This window comes from Gymnoscopelus microlampas (assembly GCF_963454915.1).
Source record: "Gymnoscopelus microlampas genome assembly, chromosome: 12".
NCBI lineage: Eukaryota > Metazoa > Chordata > Actinopteri > Myctophiformes > Myctophidae > Gymnoscopelus > Gymnoscopelus microlampas.
Genome location: NC_139949.1, coordinates 2,824,144 through 2,837,201, shown reverse-complemented (window position 1 = coordinate 2,837,201; position 13,058 = coordinate 2,824,144). Strand labels below are relative to the sequence as shown.

The 13,058-nt window shown below is 41.9% G+C and overlaps 1 protein-coding gene across 1 annotated transcript; it reads right to left on the bottom strand.

Moving 5' to 3' along the window:
• Window positions 1–527: 527 nt before the first annotated feature.
• Window positions 528–7,240, bottom strand: LOC311056780 (uncharacterized protein; the record flags this gene model as incomplete). Its single annotated transcript, XM_084073586.1, has 9 exons — window positions 7,185–7,240; window positions 6,846–6,887; window positions 6,091–6,175; window positions 5,079–5,173; window positions 4,367–4,438; window positions 4,035–4,106; window positions 2,644–2,715; window positions 1,858–1,991; window positions 528–713 (listed from the first exon to the last, which is right to left on the bottom strand). The coding sequence occupies exons 5-9, from the start codon at window positions 4,371–4,373 to the stop codon at window positions 528–530; spliced, it is 471 nt and encodes a 156-aa protein (XP_083929712.1). The 5' UTR covers window positions 4,374–4,438; window positions 5,079–5,173; window positions 6,091–6,175; window positions 6,846–6,887; window positions 7,185–7,240.
• Between the last annotated feature and the right edge of the window lie 5,818 nt (window positions 7,241–13,058).

Genomic DNA, 13,058 nt, shown 5'->3' with positions numbered 1-13,058 from the left:
TTTCAAACATCAAAAACAAATGTCAACGAGGTCACAATGACCTCGTTGAGATTTGTGAAACCACACCTGAAGTGACTCAGTGATTAGCAACCATCAGGGGATCAATCACACTGAAGACAAACACTCTATGACCAATTAAAAAGGTAAAATAATAGCCTATTCCTTGGCACAGGGATCAACAAGCTTGAAAAAGCCTGGCACTGAATGAGTTAATATGCTAAACCTCCCACATAGCAAAAAAGACCTGGCAAAGTTATGGCCCGGATCATGCTGTTTGTCATGGCCCACTCGGAGCAATGGTCTATACCCCCTGGTCTGGCGCCAGATTGGTTTGCCAGAAGCTCAGACATACATGAACCGTATATGGGCCAGCTGTAAAGGGCCACACTGTGCTGACCCAGTGATGAGCCAGAACATAGCAAAAAAGACCTGGCAAAGTTATGGCCCGGATCATGCTCTTTGTCATGGCCCACTCGGAGCAATGGTCTATACCCCCTGGTCTGGCGCCAGATCGGTTTGCCAGAAGCTCAGACATACATGAACCGTGCATGGGCCAGCTGTAAAGGGCCACACTGTGCTGACCCAGTGATGAGCCAGAACAGTGTTTCCACTGCTGGCCCAAACATGGGTCGCCAGAACAGGGCCTGAACAGTGTTTCCACAGCTGGCCCAGACATGGGTCACCAGCACAGGGCCTGAATAGTGTTTCCACAGCTGGCCCAGACATGGTTGGCCAGCACAGGGCCAGAGCACTGTGTCCATACTTGGCCTAGGCATGGTTGGCCAGAACTAGCCCAGAACAATGTGTACATAATTGGCCCAGATATGGGTCACCAGCATAGGGCCAGAACACTGTGCCCACAGCTGGCCCATACATTTGCCAGGACAGGGCCAGCTGTGGACATAATGTTCTGGCCCAAAGCTGTCAATCCTTAAAGGAGAGATCCTGACTACCACCCCCCCCCAAATTAGACCTTTGTCACACCCCATTCTACAGTTGACTTTTCATAGATGCTCCTGTTCTGAGATCTTGCCATACCTTCAACCCTAAAATGAGACAATTGCCATCAGCTATTGTGCCTATTTCTCTTTCTCCAAACTTATTTTTTTCTTCACAGATCATTTATTTACCACCTGCTGACATGTCAGGATCCGTTTTTGTCCCAACTGAACTGCCATTGATGCAGAATGGATCAGTAGAATAATCGGTGATTGAAGAAGGATCGCCCTGTAGAAAGCAGCAAATACTGATCCATTCTGCATCAATGGCAGGTATGAAGGGCCAAAAAAACAGATCCTAACATGTCAGTAAGTGGTAAATAGATGATCCATGAAGGAAAAAAAAAAAGTTTGGAGATCGAGAATTAAGCACACACTAGCGGAGGGCAAATGCCCCATTTTAGGGGTGAAGGTGTGGCAAGATCTCAGAACAGGAGCACCTATGAAAAAAGTCAACTGTAGAAGTTAAGATGGGGTGTGACAAAGGTCTTATTTAGGGGGGGTTGTGCTTTAGTCAGGCTCTCTCCTTTAATCAAGCCATACTAAATGCCATACACAGGCTATAATTGACTAAGATAAAATAAAAACAAGCATAAAAGTTTTCTGCTTTTTTATTATTAAACTGCAAACCATGTGAGGCAAATGCGTGTATGAACAATGCAGTCAACATTTGGAATATGTGAACAATGCAGTTAACAAGAAACTGTAAACTGAAAAAAAAAGTAGTGCTTTTTTGCTGAAGTGACGATCCTCCCTCGCCAAAATTTAACTCACAGAATTTGACGTTCCGAGTCAACAAATCTCATCATGTCCATTATACATTTCCGATGTGACAACTGTGAGTCACAAAGAACTGTACCAGGATACCCTCATCCACGTAGCTCGCACCTCCCTCAGAACCAAGGTTCACGCAGAGATGGCAGACCTCCTCCACGAGGCTGTTGTAGATGCTGTTCTGGCCATTGCCAGAACAGAACTGATGAGATCCGAGTCCTGAAATCAAAGCAAACATAAGAATGTTGTTCTTTAGTCAAGTGGCTTAATTATTGGTAAAATAGTAAATAAATAAAAACCTGTGTAAGAAAAGAGGGGGGAAAACGCAGCATCAAAGTGAATTTATTATTTAGGCTTGTATACCCAAGGGATGCGGTGACCTAGTGGTTAAGATGGTCAGGCTTGTTACCGAGAGGTTCCCAGTTCGACTCCCCAACACGACACTAGGTATGAAAATCACCGGGTGATTAACAATCCTGCAGGGTCTGGCAAGAAATAAGTTACTGCAACTTAGTCCAAACCCTGGGTAAATAACGATTTCTTCCTCTTCCTCTTCCCAGGAGTATTTATTTTTCTATGTAAAAAGAACTTTGTATGTACTTTATAAATAAAGCACTTAAAAACTTAAGCTAGTGATGGTACACCATATTATCAATATTGGCAGACATCTTAAGTAGTATATTAAAACACAATTCCTACATACTGTAGGCTATATGGGGGGGGGGGGGGGGGGGGGTAAGTAATTTTTGGTGGCGCTACCTACTGAAAAGTTAAGTGGCACCAGTGAAAACGTTACGTCTGGAGCCGTGACCCCATCCCAGAACTAACTGTATCTACGCAAACACACCATGTCTTTCTAGACAAGACTCACTCTGCATTGGAGCTCCTTCACATGCGCCTGTCTCTGTCTCTTCTGCCCCCACCTCCACCTGACGCTGAAGCCCTGAAATCAAAGCAATCATAAGAATGTTTCTTCAGTAATGTGTCTTAATTATCAGTGCAACGGTAAATAAAACCGCAGTAAGGAAAAATAAATCCATTTTGTTTAGAACAAGAATTTGGAACTAAAGATGAGATGTGGTCATGACCAAAAGCACAAGGTTACAGGTACAAGCATAGATATAAATACCTAGATGCCTCATCCGGCAATGGCCGATGGACATTCTCAGTAATTAGCATACATGGTCGGCATTTTTGTTTCTTGGAGAAACTGGCCAATCACCGCGGGTCTTTCCCGTCACATGACAGAATCTACGGTGCGCTTGATGTGCTGCAGCACCATGCCCTGAGTGCACTGAAGAAACAACCCGAGAAGTCCCTGGAAAAACAAGGCTTTGATTGGCCTGTAGTGTCGCCGCCCATTGTAAAACAATAATGGATACTTCCGTGTTACTTCCTTGTAGCCGTCAAGGAAAATCTCATAAGGAAGTGTCATACATCACGTGGTTGCGTCCATAGAGATGCGCCATGACACTTTCGGTGGCATAACGTCTACCAGAAGTTCAGTGAATACATTGCAGTGGATGAGAGCCTTCTGGACAGCTCGTAATATCAAACATTATTTTCTGAACGAATGCAACCTTTGTGTTTTGTCATGAGCTCAAAGACTGGAGTCCTCATGCACGCGCAGTCATTATCATACCTTCAGTGTAGAGTAGGCTATTATTTTAGAACACACCCCTCTAATTACTCTTATTCTGATCAATCTGATTTTCTCATTTTCATTGCAAGTTCAATATATTTCGCCTTCACATCTGCACAACTTGATGTAAAATTGTTTCTAAAACAGCCTGTTTGAAACAATTTGTCTATAGCGCCGCTGATACTGTACAGTATCAATTAGACTATCTTAGATTTATTCAATCATTTGACATTATATCTTAAAATCTATAGCCTAGTTTGACTATCGACCCAACACTAATACTGATGAGCTCAGCCACTTATCATTATTCTACTGATGCTCTGCGAAGAGATCAAACGTGACATGTTTAGCCTAGATGTTGGTCCGATCGTTAAAGTTGATATTTGAATTAAAACGTTACTTTGTTTAGCTGAACATAAGCTGGCATATATTGCAGCTGTTCTGCAAAAAGGAATGGTCAAAACTACGCAAAAATATGTGAGCCAAACTTGTGGAAACATATTCAAAAATACTTTTTTCAATAGGGCTGTAACATAAGAAAATGTAGGAAAAGTGAAGCATTCTGAATACTTTCCGGACTGACTGTACGTAAACACCCCATCTTTCTAGACAAGACTCACTCTGCATTGGAGCTGTTTGAGAACCCCCTGTCTCGGTCTCTTCTGCCCCCACCTCCACCTGACGCTGGAGACCTGAAATCAAAGCAAACATCAGAATGTTTCTTTAGTCATGGGGCTTGATTCTCGGTGCAACGGTAAAAAAATAAATAAATAAAATAAAATGCAGTAAGGAAAACTGGAGGGAAAAAAAAGAAAAAACAAATCCATATTGTTTAGAAGAAGAACTTGGAATTTCAGATAATTTAAGCTCAGTTATTAATGGCCAGACAAGACCCCTATTCCAGAATGAACTGTATCAATGTAAACACACCATCTTTCTAGACAAGACTCACTCTGCATTGGAGCTGTTTGAGAACCCCCTGTCTCGGCCTCTTCTGCCCCCACCTCCACCTGACGCTGGAGACCTGAAATCAAAGCAATCATGAGAATGTTTCTTTAGTAATGTGTCTTAATTCTCAGTGCAACGGTAAATAAAACAGTAAGGGAAAATAAATCAATTTTGTTTAGAACAAGAATTTGGAACTAAGGATGATGTGCTCTGTGCTGAAGTGTGGGTCATGACCAAAAGCATAAGGTCACAGGTACAAGCAGCCGAAATGAGTTCAGTCACCCGAAAGACTTGGAGTACTGCTACTGCTCACTTCTTTGTGTCATCATTTCCAATTTCACTTGTTTATCCTGTATGAGTCATCTCTGATTGGATAACATTGGTATCTGACCATAACATGCATGTTCTGTTCACTAAACACCTGGAGAGACAGGGAGACCCCTGTTACTGAACACTTCATAGTAATTATTGCCATCCGAATATAGATATGTTTATCTTTTAATAAACAAAATCACTTACTGCACAATTCTTTAAAAAATAGCAGTAGCTATAGAATAGCAGTGTTCCTTCATGATTGACTAAATTAGCTTCTCAATTCTATATTGTATGTCCCAGCAAAGCTGTTAGAAGCCAATTTAAGATAAGGGTTAGCATTAAACAACAAACAAAAAGGGTTTTGTGTGTGTGTCTTCCCCGAGTAGAACTGAAATTCTTACCAGTTGGATTTTGAGGTCGGGGCTATTTTGTAGCCGCTCCTCCAGGTTTTCTAGGGATTGGGTATCAGCTAATGGCAGCAGATTTGGTTCAACACCTATGAGAATGAGAAAAGCTTTATCACATCACAGGTTTGCAGGTGTAAAACAGTGGGTGTATTTCCATAAAGAAAGGGAAGAAGATGGAGCAAGGGGAAGAGAGAGAAGATACATTTTAAAAAACAACAATGCATCTACATATTTACACAAGAATAAAGTAACTTTATTCTTTTAAGCCTTAGTCAATTTAAGACATTTAATGAATAGAGTAACATCCTCGCCTTTATTCCAACAGTCGATTCATTTGTGGATTATACAGTGAGCTGCACGTTTTAATTTTTTTCCTCCTTTTTAAAAAGGCAGTGAGCTTGTAGATCGGCGGTAGTGACGTGGCGCATCTAGTGAAAGCCGGAATTACACAATTTACATGTAAATAGGAAGTAAACGAGGGGGGGGAATGGCGTTCGGCCACAGATGGGATTAAAGCACTTCTTTATTGAAAAATATGAACTAATACATTGCACAAATACTCTGGACACCTACTTAACATTTGGGGCAAGCACCTTATGTTTTGCATTTCTACATGTTTGGAGACATACAGCTCCAGGTTTTACCGGTGACATTTCAGGGCAAACTGGGGGTGTGGTCACTAAGACTCTCGTAGATACGAAAGTAAAAGTCAGATTTGATAAAATACATATACGATAGTCTTGATCTAAGGCTATAGTGAAGCCACACTTTAGAGCGTTTGTCACCACGGTCCATATTTCAGTGACAGCATGCCTGTTGCTCACTCGCATCTAAACGCGGTGTGTGTGCGGTGCAGCGTAAATGAGTCACGCAGTCAAGTTAGATAAGTCCTGACAGATAGTCAAATACGTCTTTGATGATATATATGCCTTGTTTGAACGATTATTAGCACAGCAAGGAAAAAGATAGCGCAGAGATGCAACAGAATCAACCAGATTGAACTTACTTGCTGTGAAAATAACAGCTGCTGATCAGACAGTAATGAACTTCTCCCATGCGCTGGAGTCATACAACCAATGACAATCACAGCCCTGCAAGGAAAGAAATGTTTGATTAACTAACAATACAGTATATTCAAACTCTAATTATGTTTACAGTTGTCATATTACAATTCACCTTAAAATAAGTTATAAGTAGCTATATCATATCAGTGGTTCTCAAAGATTTCCATGTCAATTGTATTTGGCTTCAGATTTGAAAAGGTTGTGCGCCAAGGAACCCCACAAGAGAAGTGTATTTACACCTGGAGGAACCATCTCTAGAAACCCACTTTAAGAACCAACACCTTAAATGTACAGTGGTTCTCAGGTGGGGTTCAGCAGGGACCCTCAAGATTCCAAATGGACCCTTACAGGCCTTTAACTCTGAGAGTACCAATGGAACCAAATGGACCCTTACATATCTGTAACTGTGAGTGTACACATGTAACCAAATGGACCCTTACATATCTGTAACTGTGTACACATGTAACCAAATGGACCCTTACATATCTGTAACTGTGAGTGTACAAATGGAACCAAATGGACCCGTACAGGTCTGTAACTCTTACAGATCTGTAAGGGTCCATTTGGTTCCATGTATACTGTCAGTTACAGACCTGTCAGGGTCCATTTGGTTACATGTGTACACTCACAGTGTACAAATGGAACCAAATGGACCCTAACGTGTCAGTAACTCAAGAGTGTACCAATGGAACCTTACCTTTGACTTGCTTATTAAAAGTCCCCCCTGGCCTACAAAGCCCTGCAATATAAGTAAAATAAATATAGATTATTGAGGCAACTTCATGATAAACAGTAGAAAAGGCCACACACCTATGTATTCTATATACAAAAGGCAAGATACTTTGGTTTTAATAGCATGTTGTCTTTTAAAAAGTCCAAACAAACGGTTTGTGTTTACAAGGAAATACCTGTTACACTACAGGCTAACTAACCAACAGAATCTTACATTATGTGCAGCATATGTTGAGTCACAACGTTATTTCTCAACCATTAATGTTCAGACGTGATCTAAATAATTATAAATGCATAAATATACCTCTTTTTGCTGTTCTGTGTTCTGTCGACGTCTCCCACAGACAATCTCAGTCACAGCTGCTGCTGATTAGACAGTAATCAATTTGCCCGTTGGTTTTCCAGCTGAGCTGGTTATCCCATGCGCTGGAGTCATGCAACCAATGAGAGCACAGGACACGGGGGTGTGTTCTGAGGGACGACCAATGAGCGCAGGTTTTATCGGTTGTCAGGGAAACCATCACGACCAATCACCGCAGGCTCTTGTCTCTCAGGCAATGGGAATAGAGTAGGAGGGTTTTCATTTTTTGGCATCAAAATATACTTCAGTACTCAAAGTAAAAGTACTCATTATGCACAATGTCCCATTTTACAAGTTATCATGTGTATAAAATCCTTTGGAAATAGCAGATCTACAAGCTCACAACGCGTCACAAAGCGATGTGTTGTGAGCTTGTAGATCACAGTGGTGTAAAGTTAATAAGTGTATTTACTCACTGTACTAAAGTAACATTTTTAGGTATTTTTTTTTACTGGAGTATTTCCCATTCTCAATACTTTTACTTCTACTCCACTACAACTTAGAGACAAATAATGTACTTTTACTCCACTACAATTATTTGAAAACTTTATACTTAGTTACTTTGCAGATATAAATTATAATGAAAATAGCAGATCTACAAGCTCACAACGTGTTGCATTGGCGCCGTGTTGTGAGCTTGTAGATCTGCTATTTTCAAACATTTTAGTACTTTTACTATTGATACTTTAAGTATTTTGATGCCAATACTTTTGTACTTTTACTCAAGTAACAATTTGAACACAGGCCTTTTACTTATAACAGAGTAAAAGGCTCTGTCATTAACTGGGGACCCCTGGAACCCCCTCAACCCAGTTTGAAGGGTCCTTGATGATCTGCCTTACTTTTTACTGCATGTAGAGACACATATTGGTGTGGTGGGTGATTTCGGTAGCTTTATTGTTTAATGATTCTTGTGAGTTGTTGTTTTTAACTTTTTTTGTGATGTGTTGAATGTGAGAACTGATTCAATACTGTTAAACTGTCCTTGTTATTAAAATCATTCAGACTCCTCAGGAGGAACATGCGCTTTTGGGTCTTATACTGACACTCAGCTTCAGGGAGAACCATGCATGTCCACAGTGGTCAGAGAGCGCTTGTCACCTGCATATTTAAAGAATGACAGTCCATTGTTATTGCATGTGATTTTGTTTGTGTTTATGGAGAAGAGAATGTGGCAAGACACCCTGTGGGACCCCGGTATTTAAAACAATATTACAGGATGTCAAACCATTACATGCTGGAGTCTGTCTGAGTTACAGACCCATGTGGAAACCCCTCAAAGGAGGGTTTTGAGTTTTGATTTATTCATAGTTGACAGCCAATCAGGAGTCCAGTCCCACATGTGTGGGTTCTCAAAGCCTGTTATGGAACAGGTGTTCAAACTCTGAGTCATGTGTCATTTTTTACAGAGACAGCCGTGTTGCAGTGCCGTTTTGGAGTATAAGAATTACATATTTTCATAAGGACTTTGTTGCTTAGCTCATGTACAGCTGATGTTCAGGATACTGGCAAGTGCATGTGAGTATCAGTTCCACGTACAGTTCCATTGGAGAGTGTCTGCACTACTGTTTCTTCTTCAGGAGTGTTTGTCATCACTGCCATTCACTTTGCTGCATTATCCACGTTACATTCGTGGTGAACGGCTTTGTGCAATGGAGCGAGGTGGGCCACCTCCCACTCAACCCCGGCAAGACTAAGGAGATGCCGGTGGATCCCCGAAGAAGCAGGAAAGGTCCCACCAGTACCCAGCATCATCAAAGGAGAGTCGGTGGAGCTGGTGGACAGCTACAAATTCCTGGGCGTGCACCTAAACAGCTCGCTTGACTGGTCCGATGATGCCAATGCACTGCACAGCAGAAGAAAGAGCAAGCTCTTTTCACCCAGAAGGCTCAGAGGGTTTGGGGGGGCGGGCAGGATCGTGGGTGCCCCCCAGGAGGGGGTGGAAGAGGTTGCCATGGTGCGAAGAGCAAAGACATCCACATCCAAAACACAGCCAAATCTGGCAAACAGATCTGGCCCAGATCTGGCTCACTTATGGCAAGCCGGTTCCGGCATGACAAAAAAACGGACCGTGCGAGGCACCGCGCTACGGGCGCTAAACTGTAGTCAAAATAAACTAAACTACGTCGCTACTCACATAAACAAAGGTTCTTATGCGTCCTTCAATGTCGGAAAGTGTCAGAACTCTTAGCACTTCCCCATTGACTTTCAGTGGTAGTGTGCTGAGTTCCGACATGACATGGTAGTTCCGACATGGCATGGTTTGTTTTCTGCTCAAAATAGTCTATTTTACAGTGTGGGTGGGGTGCTGAGAGGTTACCCACCCCGGAGAATACACTTTCAAGGTCCACATGTCGAAGAGTCCTTGAGCAAGACTCTGAACCTTATTGCTCCTGGTACGCAGGTTGCTGCCTTGCAGCCTTTTTAATCCAAGGGACTTGGATAAATAAGGTGCCATATAAATGCACCATTTACCATTTAGGATTCAACACATCCAAGCCAAAGAGACCCCATATATGGATATAGCTGACCTGTTTTGACATCACAGTGTGACTCAACCAGCTCAGCAGAAGGGTATACATGCCAAAACGCCCATGTGCAAGGGCTCATGTGCATGCACCCATGTGCGCGAGATCGCCCTTTAGGGCTTGTTAATTATAAGGCTAATCTGGGCCAAATAAGCCCATAAACACATGCAGGCCAGATAGAAGTAAGGCTAACCTGTGTGCCAGATACAAAAATGATAAATGAAATGAACCCAAAACACATGTGGTCCAGATACAAAAATGCATAACGTGGGCCAAATGAACCCAAAACACCTGTGGGCCAGATACAAAAATGCCCAATGTGGGCCAAATGAACCCAGAACACATGTGGGCCAGATACAAAAATGTCTAATGTGGGCCAAATGAACCCAAAACACCTGTGGACCAGATACAAAAATGCCCAATGTGGGCCAAATGAACACAAAATACATGTGGGCCAGATACAAAAATGCCTAACATGGGCCAAATGAACCCAAAACACCTGTGGGCCAGATTGTAAAATGCCTAACGTGGGCCAAATGAACCCAAAACACCTGTGGGCCAGATACAAAAATGCCTAATGTGGGCCAAATGAACCCAAAACACATGTGTGCCAGATACAAAAATGTCTAACGTGGGCCAAATGAACCCAAAACAAGTGTGGGCCAGATACAAAAATGCCTAACGTGGGCCAAATTAACCCAAAACACCTGTGGGCCAGATACAAAAATGCCCAATGTGGGCCAAATGAACCCAGAACACCTGTGGGCCAGATACAAAAATGTCTAATGTGGGCCAAATGAACCCAAAACACCTGTGGACCAGATACAAAAATGCCCAATGTGGGCCAAATGAACACAAAATACATGTGGGCCAGATACAAAAATGCCTAACGTGGGCCAAATGAACCCAAAACACCTGTGGGCCAGATTGTAAAATGCCTAACGTGGGCCAAATGAACCCAAAACACCTGTGGGCCAGATACAAAAATGCCCAATGTGGGCCAAATGAACCCAAAACACATGTGTGCCAGATACAAAAATGTCTAACGTGGGCCAAATGAACCCAAAACAAGTGTGGGCCAGATACAAAAATGCCTAACGTGGGCCAAATTAACCCAAAACACCTGTGGGCCAGATACAAAAATGCCTAATGTGGGCCAAATGAACCCAATCTATACTCGGCCCATATGCGGCTTGCCATCATGTAACCGGTGCCGTCATTGCCAGACCTGGCTCACATCCGGTCCACATACCACTTGCCGGAGTGATATTCTGCCGGAGGTCTGCCAGACTGCCGGAACGAAAACGGCATTTGGGCCAGACCAGTCTGCATAGGTTTTGCTACAGCTTATGTTTTGTTTTGTTAATGTTATGTCATGATGGTGCAAGGAAGGTTGACTAATTGCCTACAATGTGTCACCAACCTTTTGCCACTTTATCCATTGCAGACAGTCACTGTGCTTGCTTATCAACAACCCATAAGAGATCGGGTCCCTGTTTTATTATCGTCAATTGGGTCCGGCTTGGTTCAGATTCTATTACCTCGGGACCCTGGGTCTGTTTATCATAACACCTGAGCGAACCAAGACCCGTACTCAGCGCTGATTAGGAAGAGACGTAGACAGCTGTGTGAAGCTTGATTTTTGCTTCACTGCATGACGGTGTTGTTGCGTATCGAAAATAGCAGACTGAAGAAATAGGACTGATATTTTCAACGCGCGACACCATCGTACGACGCATAGGCTGATCTATCAGATAACTGCAGGGCATAGCAGTGCAGTCGGGAATGAAACCACACTGACATTAAGTCTGTCAGATTTAAAGAACACTTTAAATGATTATGGTAGTTTTTGATTATTGTAACAATACAAATAATAAATATTAATAATAGGCTAAATTGATAAAATACACCTAATAACAGCATTTTCCCATTCGGCCACGTTGGCTGGTGATGTTTATAATTAACGGCCAATTAAACATTTTATCGGTCATTGGCCGGTATATTTCAGCTAACACAATATGATGCAACAAAAATGTATTAAAATACACATAAAGACACATACAGCACATAGAATGTATACTGTTTTACCATCATCTCCAGGTTTTACCATAATTTGGAGGTCATTCATTCATTCATTTGTAAAACATGCATACACAAAAACATAAATAAAACTCATTTGAATAAAATACAAATAAAGCAGTATGTAAAGCTTCCCTATGTAACTTTTTCTTCTCAGTGGGGTCCCTGCTAGGGGCTTGACTGTATTACTATGTATAGGGGAGACAATAAGGCTGATACGGGTATTAGAGCTCTAGTGTCGGTAGGTAGGAACATCAAACAAGTAAGAGAGGATTCCCTATTTAGTCATTGTTTTGCCTGAGGACCGCCTGCCTATTACTTACTGTGTCACACACTGTTGTGTGCTGCAGGACTCCTCCTGCCTGATGTACATTCTTGTTTGGACAGTGGGCAAATTGGAGTTATTATAGTCTACTGGAAATGTCATGGACCCAGAAATGGTGTTTCCTATTAACCTTCATGATAGAAATGCCATCTATAGGCCTAGTGGATGCAATTCAACTTGGTTACTAATAGTTGCATGTTGAGCAATTTGCCTTATTAGCAAAAATACATACATTTAAAAAGGTTCAAATAAAAGAGACAATTTAGTGTTTAGATTTAGAGAGTAATTTCTAGTGTTTAGAACATACACGAAAACATTATCATGCCTTTATCATCATATTCATTAATAACACCACCATATATAATGGGGGGGGGGGGGTGAAGATTCAAAATGGTCAAAAAGTGGGTCAAGTTGGGTTACTTGAAAGGTTGTTTGTTTTGTTATTTGTAACACGATTACAACCATTATCATAATTGATGGTATTAGACAATAAATGACTGAAGGAAAGCAATAAATCCACTTAAAGTTAACTCAGCCTCACACTCAGTGGCCTTCACCCTCTTCATCATCTCTCTCCTCATTCCCTTCAGTCTCCTCATCTCCTTTGTTTTCATCTTAATGAATAATACTTTATTAAGATGAAGTTGAAGTAGTATGAAGTTTTCAGCTTCAACCAGCTTATTGCTGCTCAGGTGGTCAGATTGAGCGCAAGGGATAGTCAGAGGTTAAAGGGATATTACACCCCCAAAATGACTTTTTTCTATCGATTAGTCACCCCATGGAGACTTAAATTCATGGATATTTGTTAGTTTTTGTCACATTCTTAAGCCAATAATTTGATGACCGGCAGCGGTTCCGGTAGGAGAACCGCTGCCTACCGGTCCG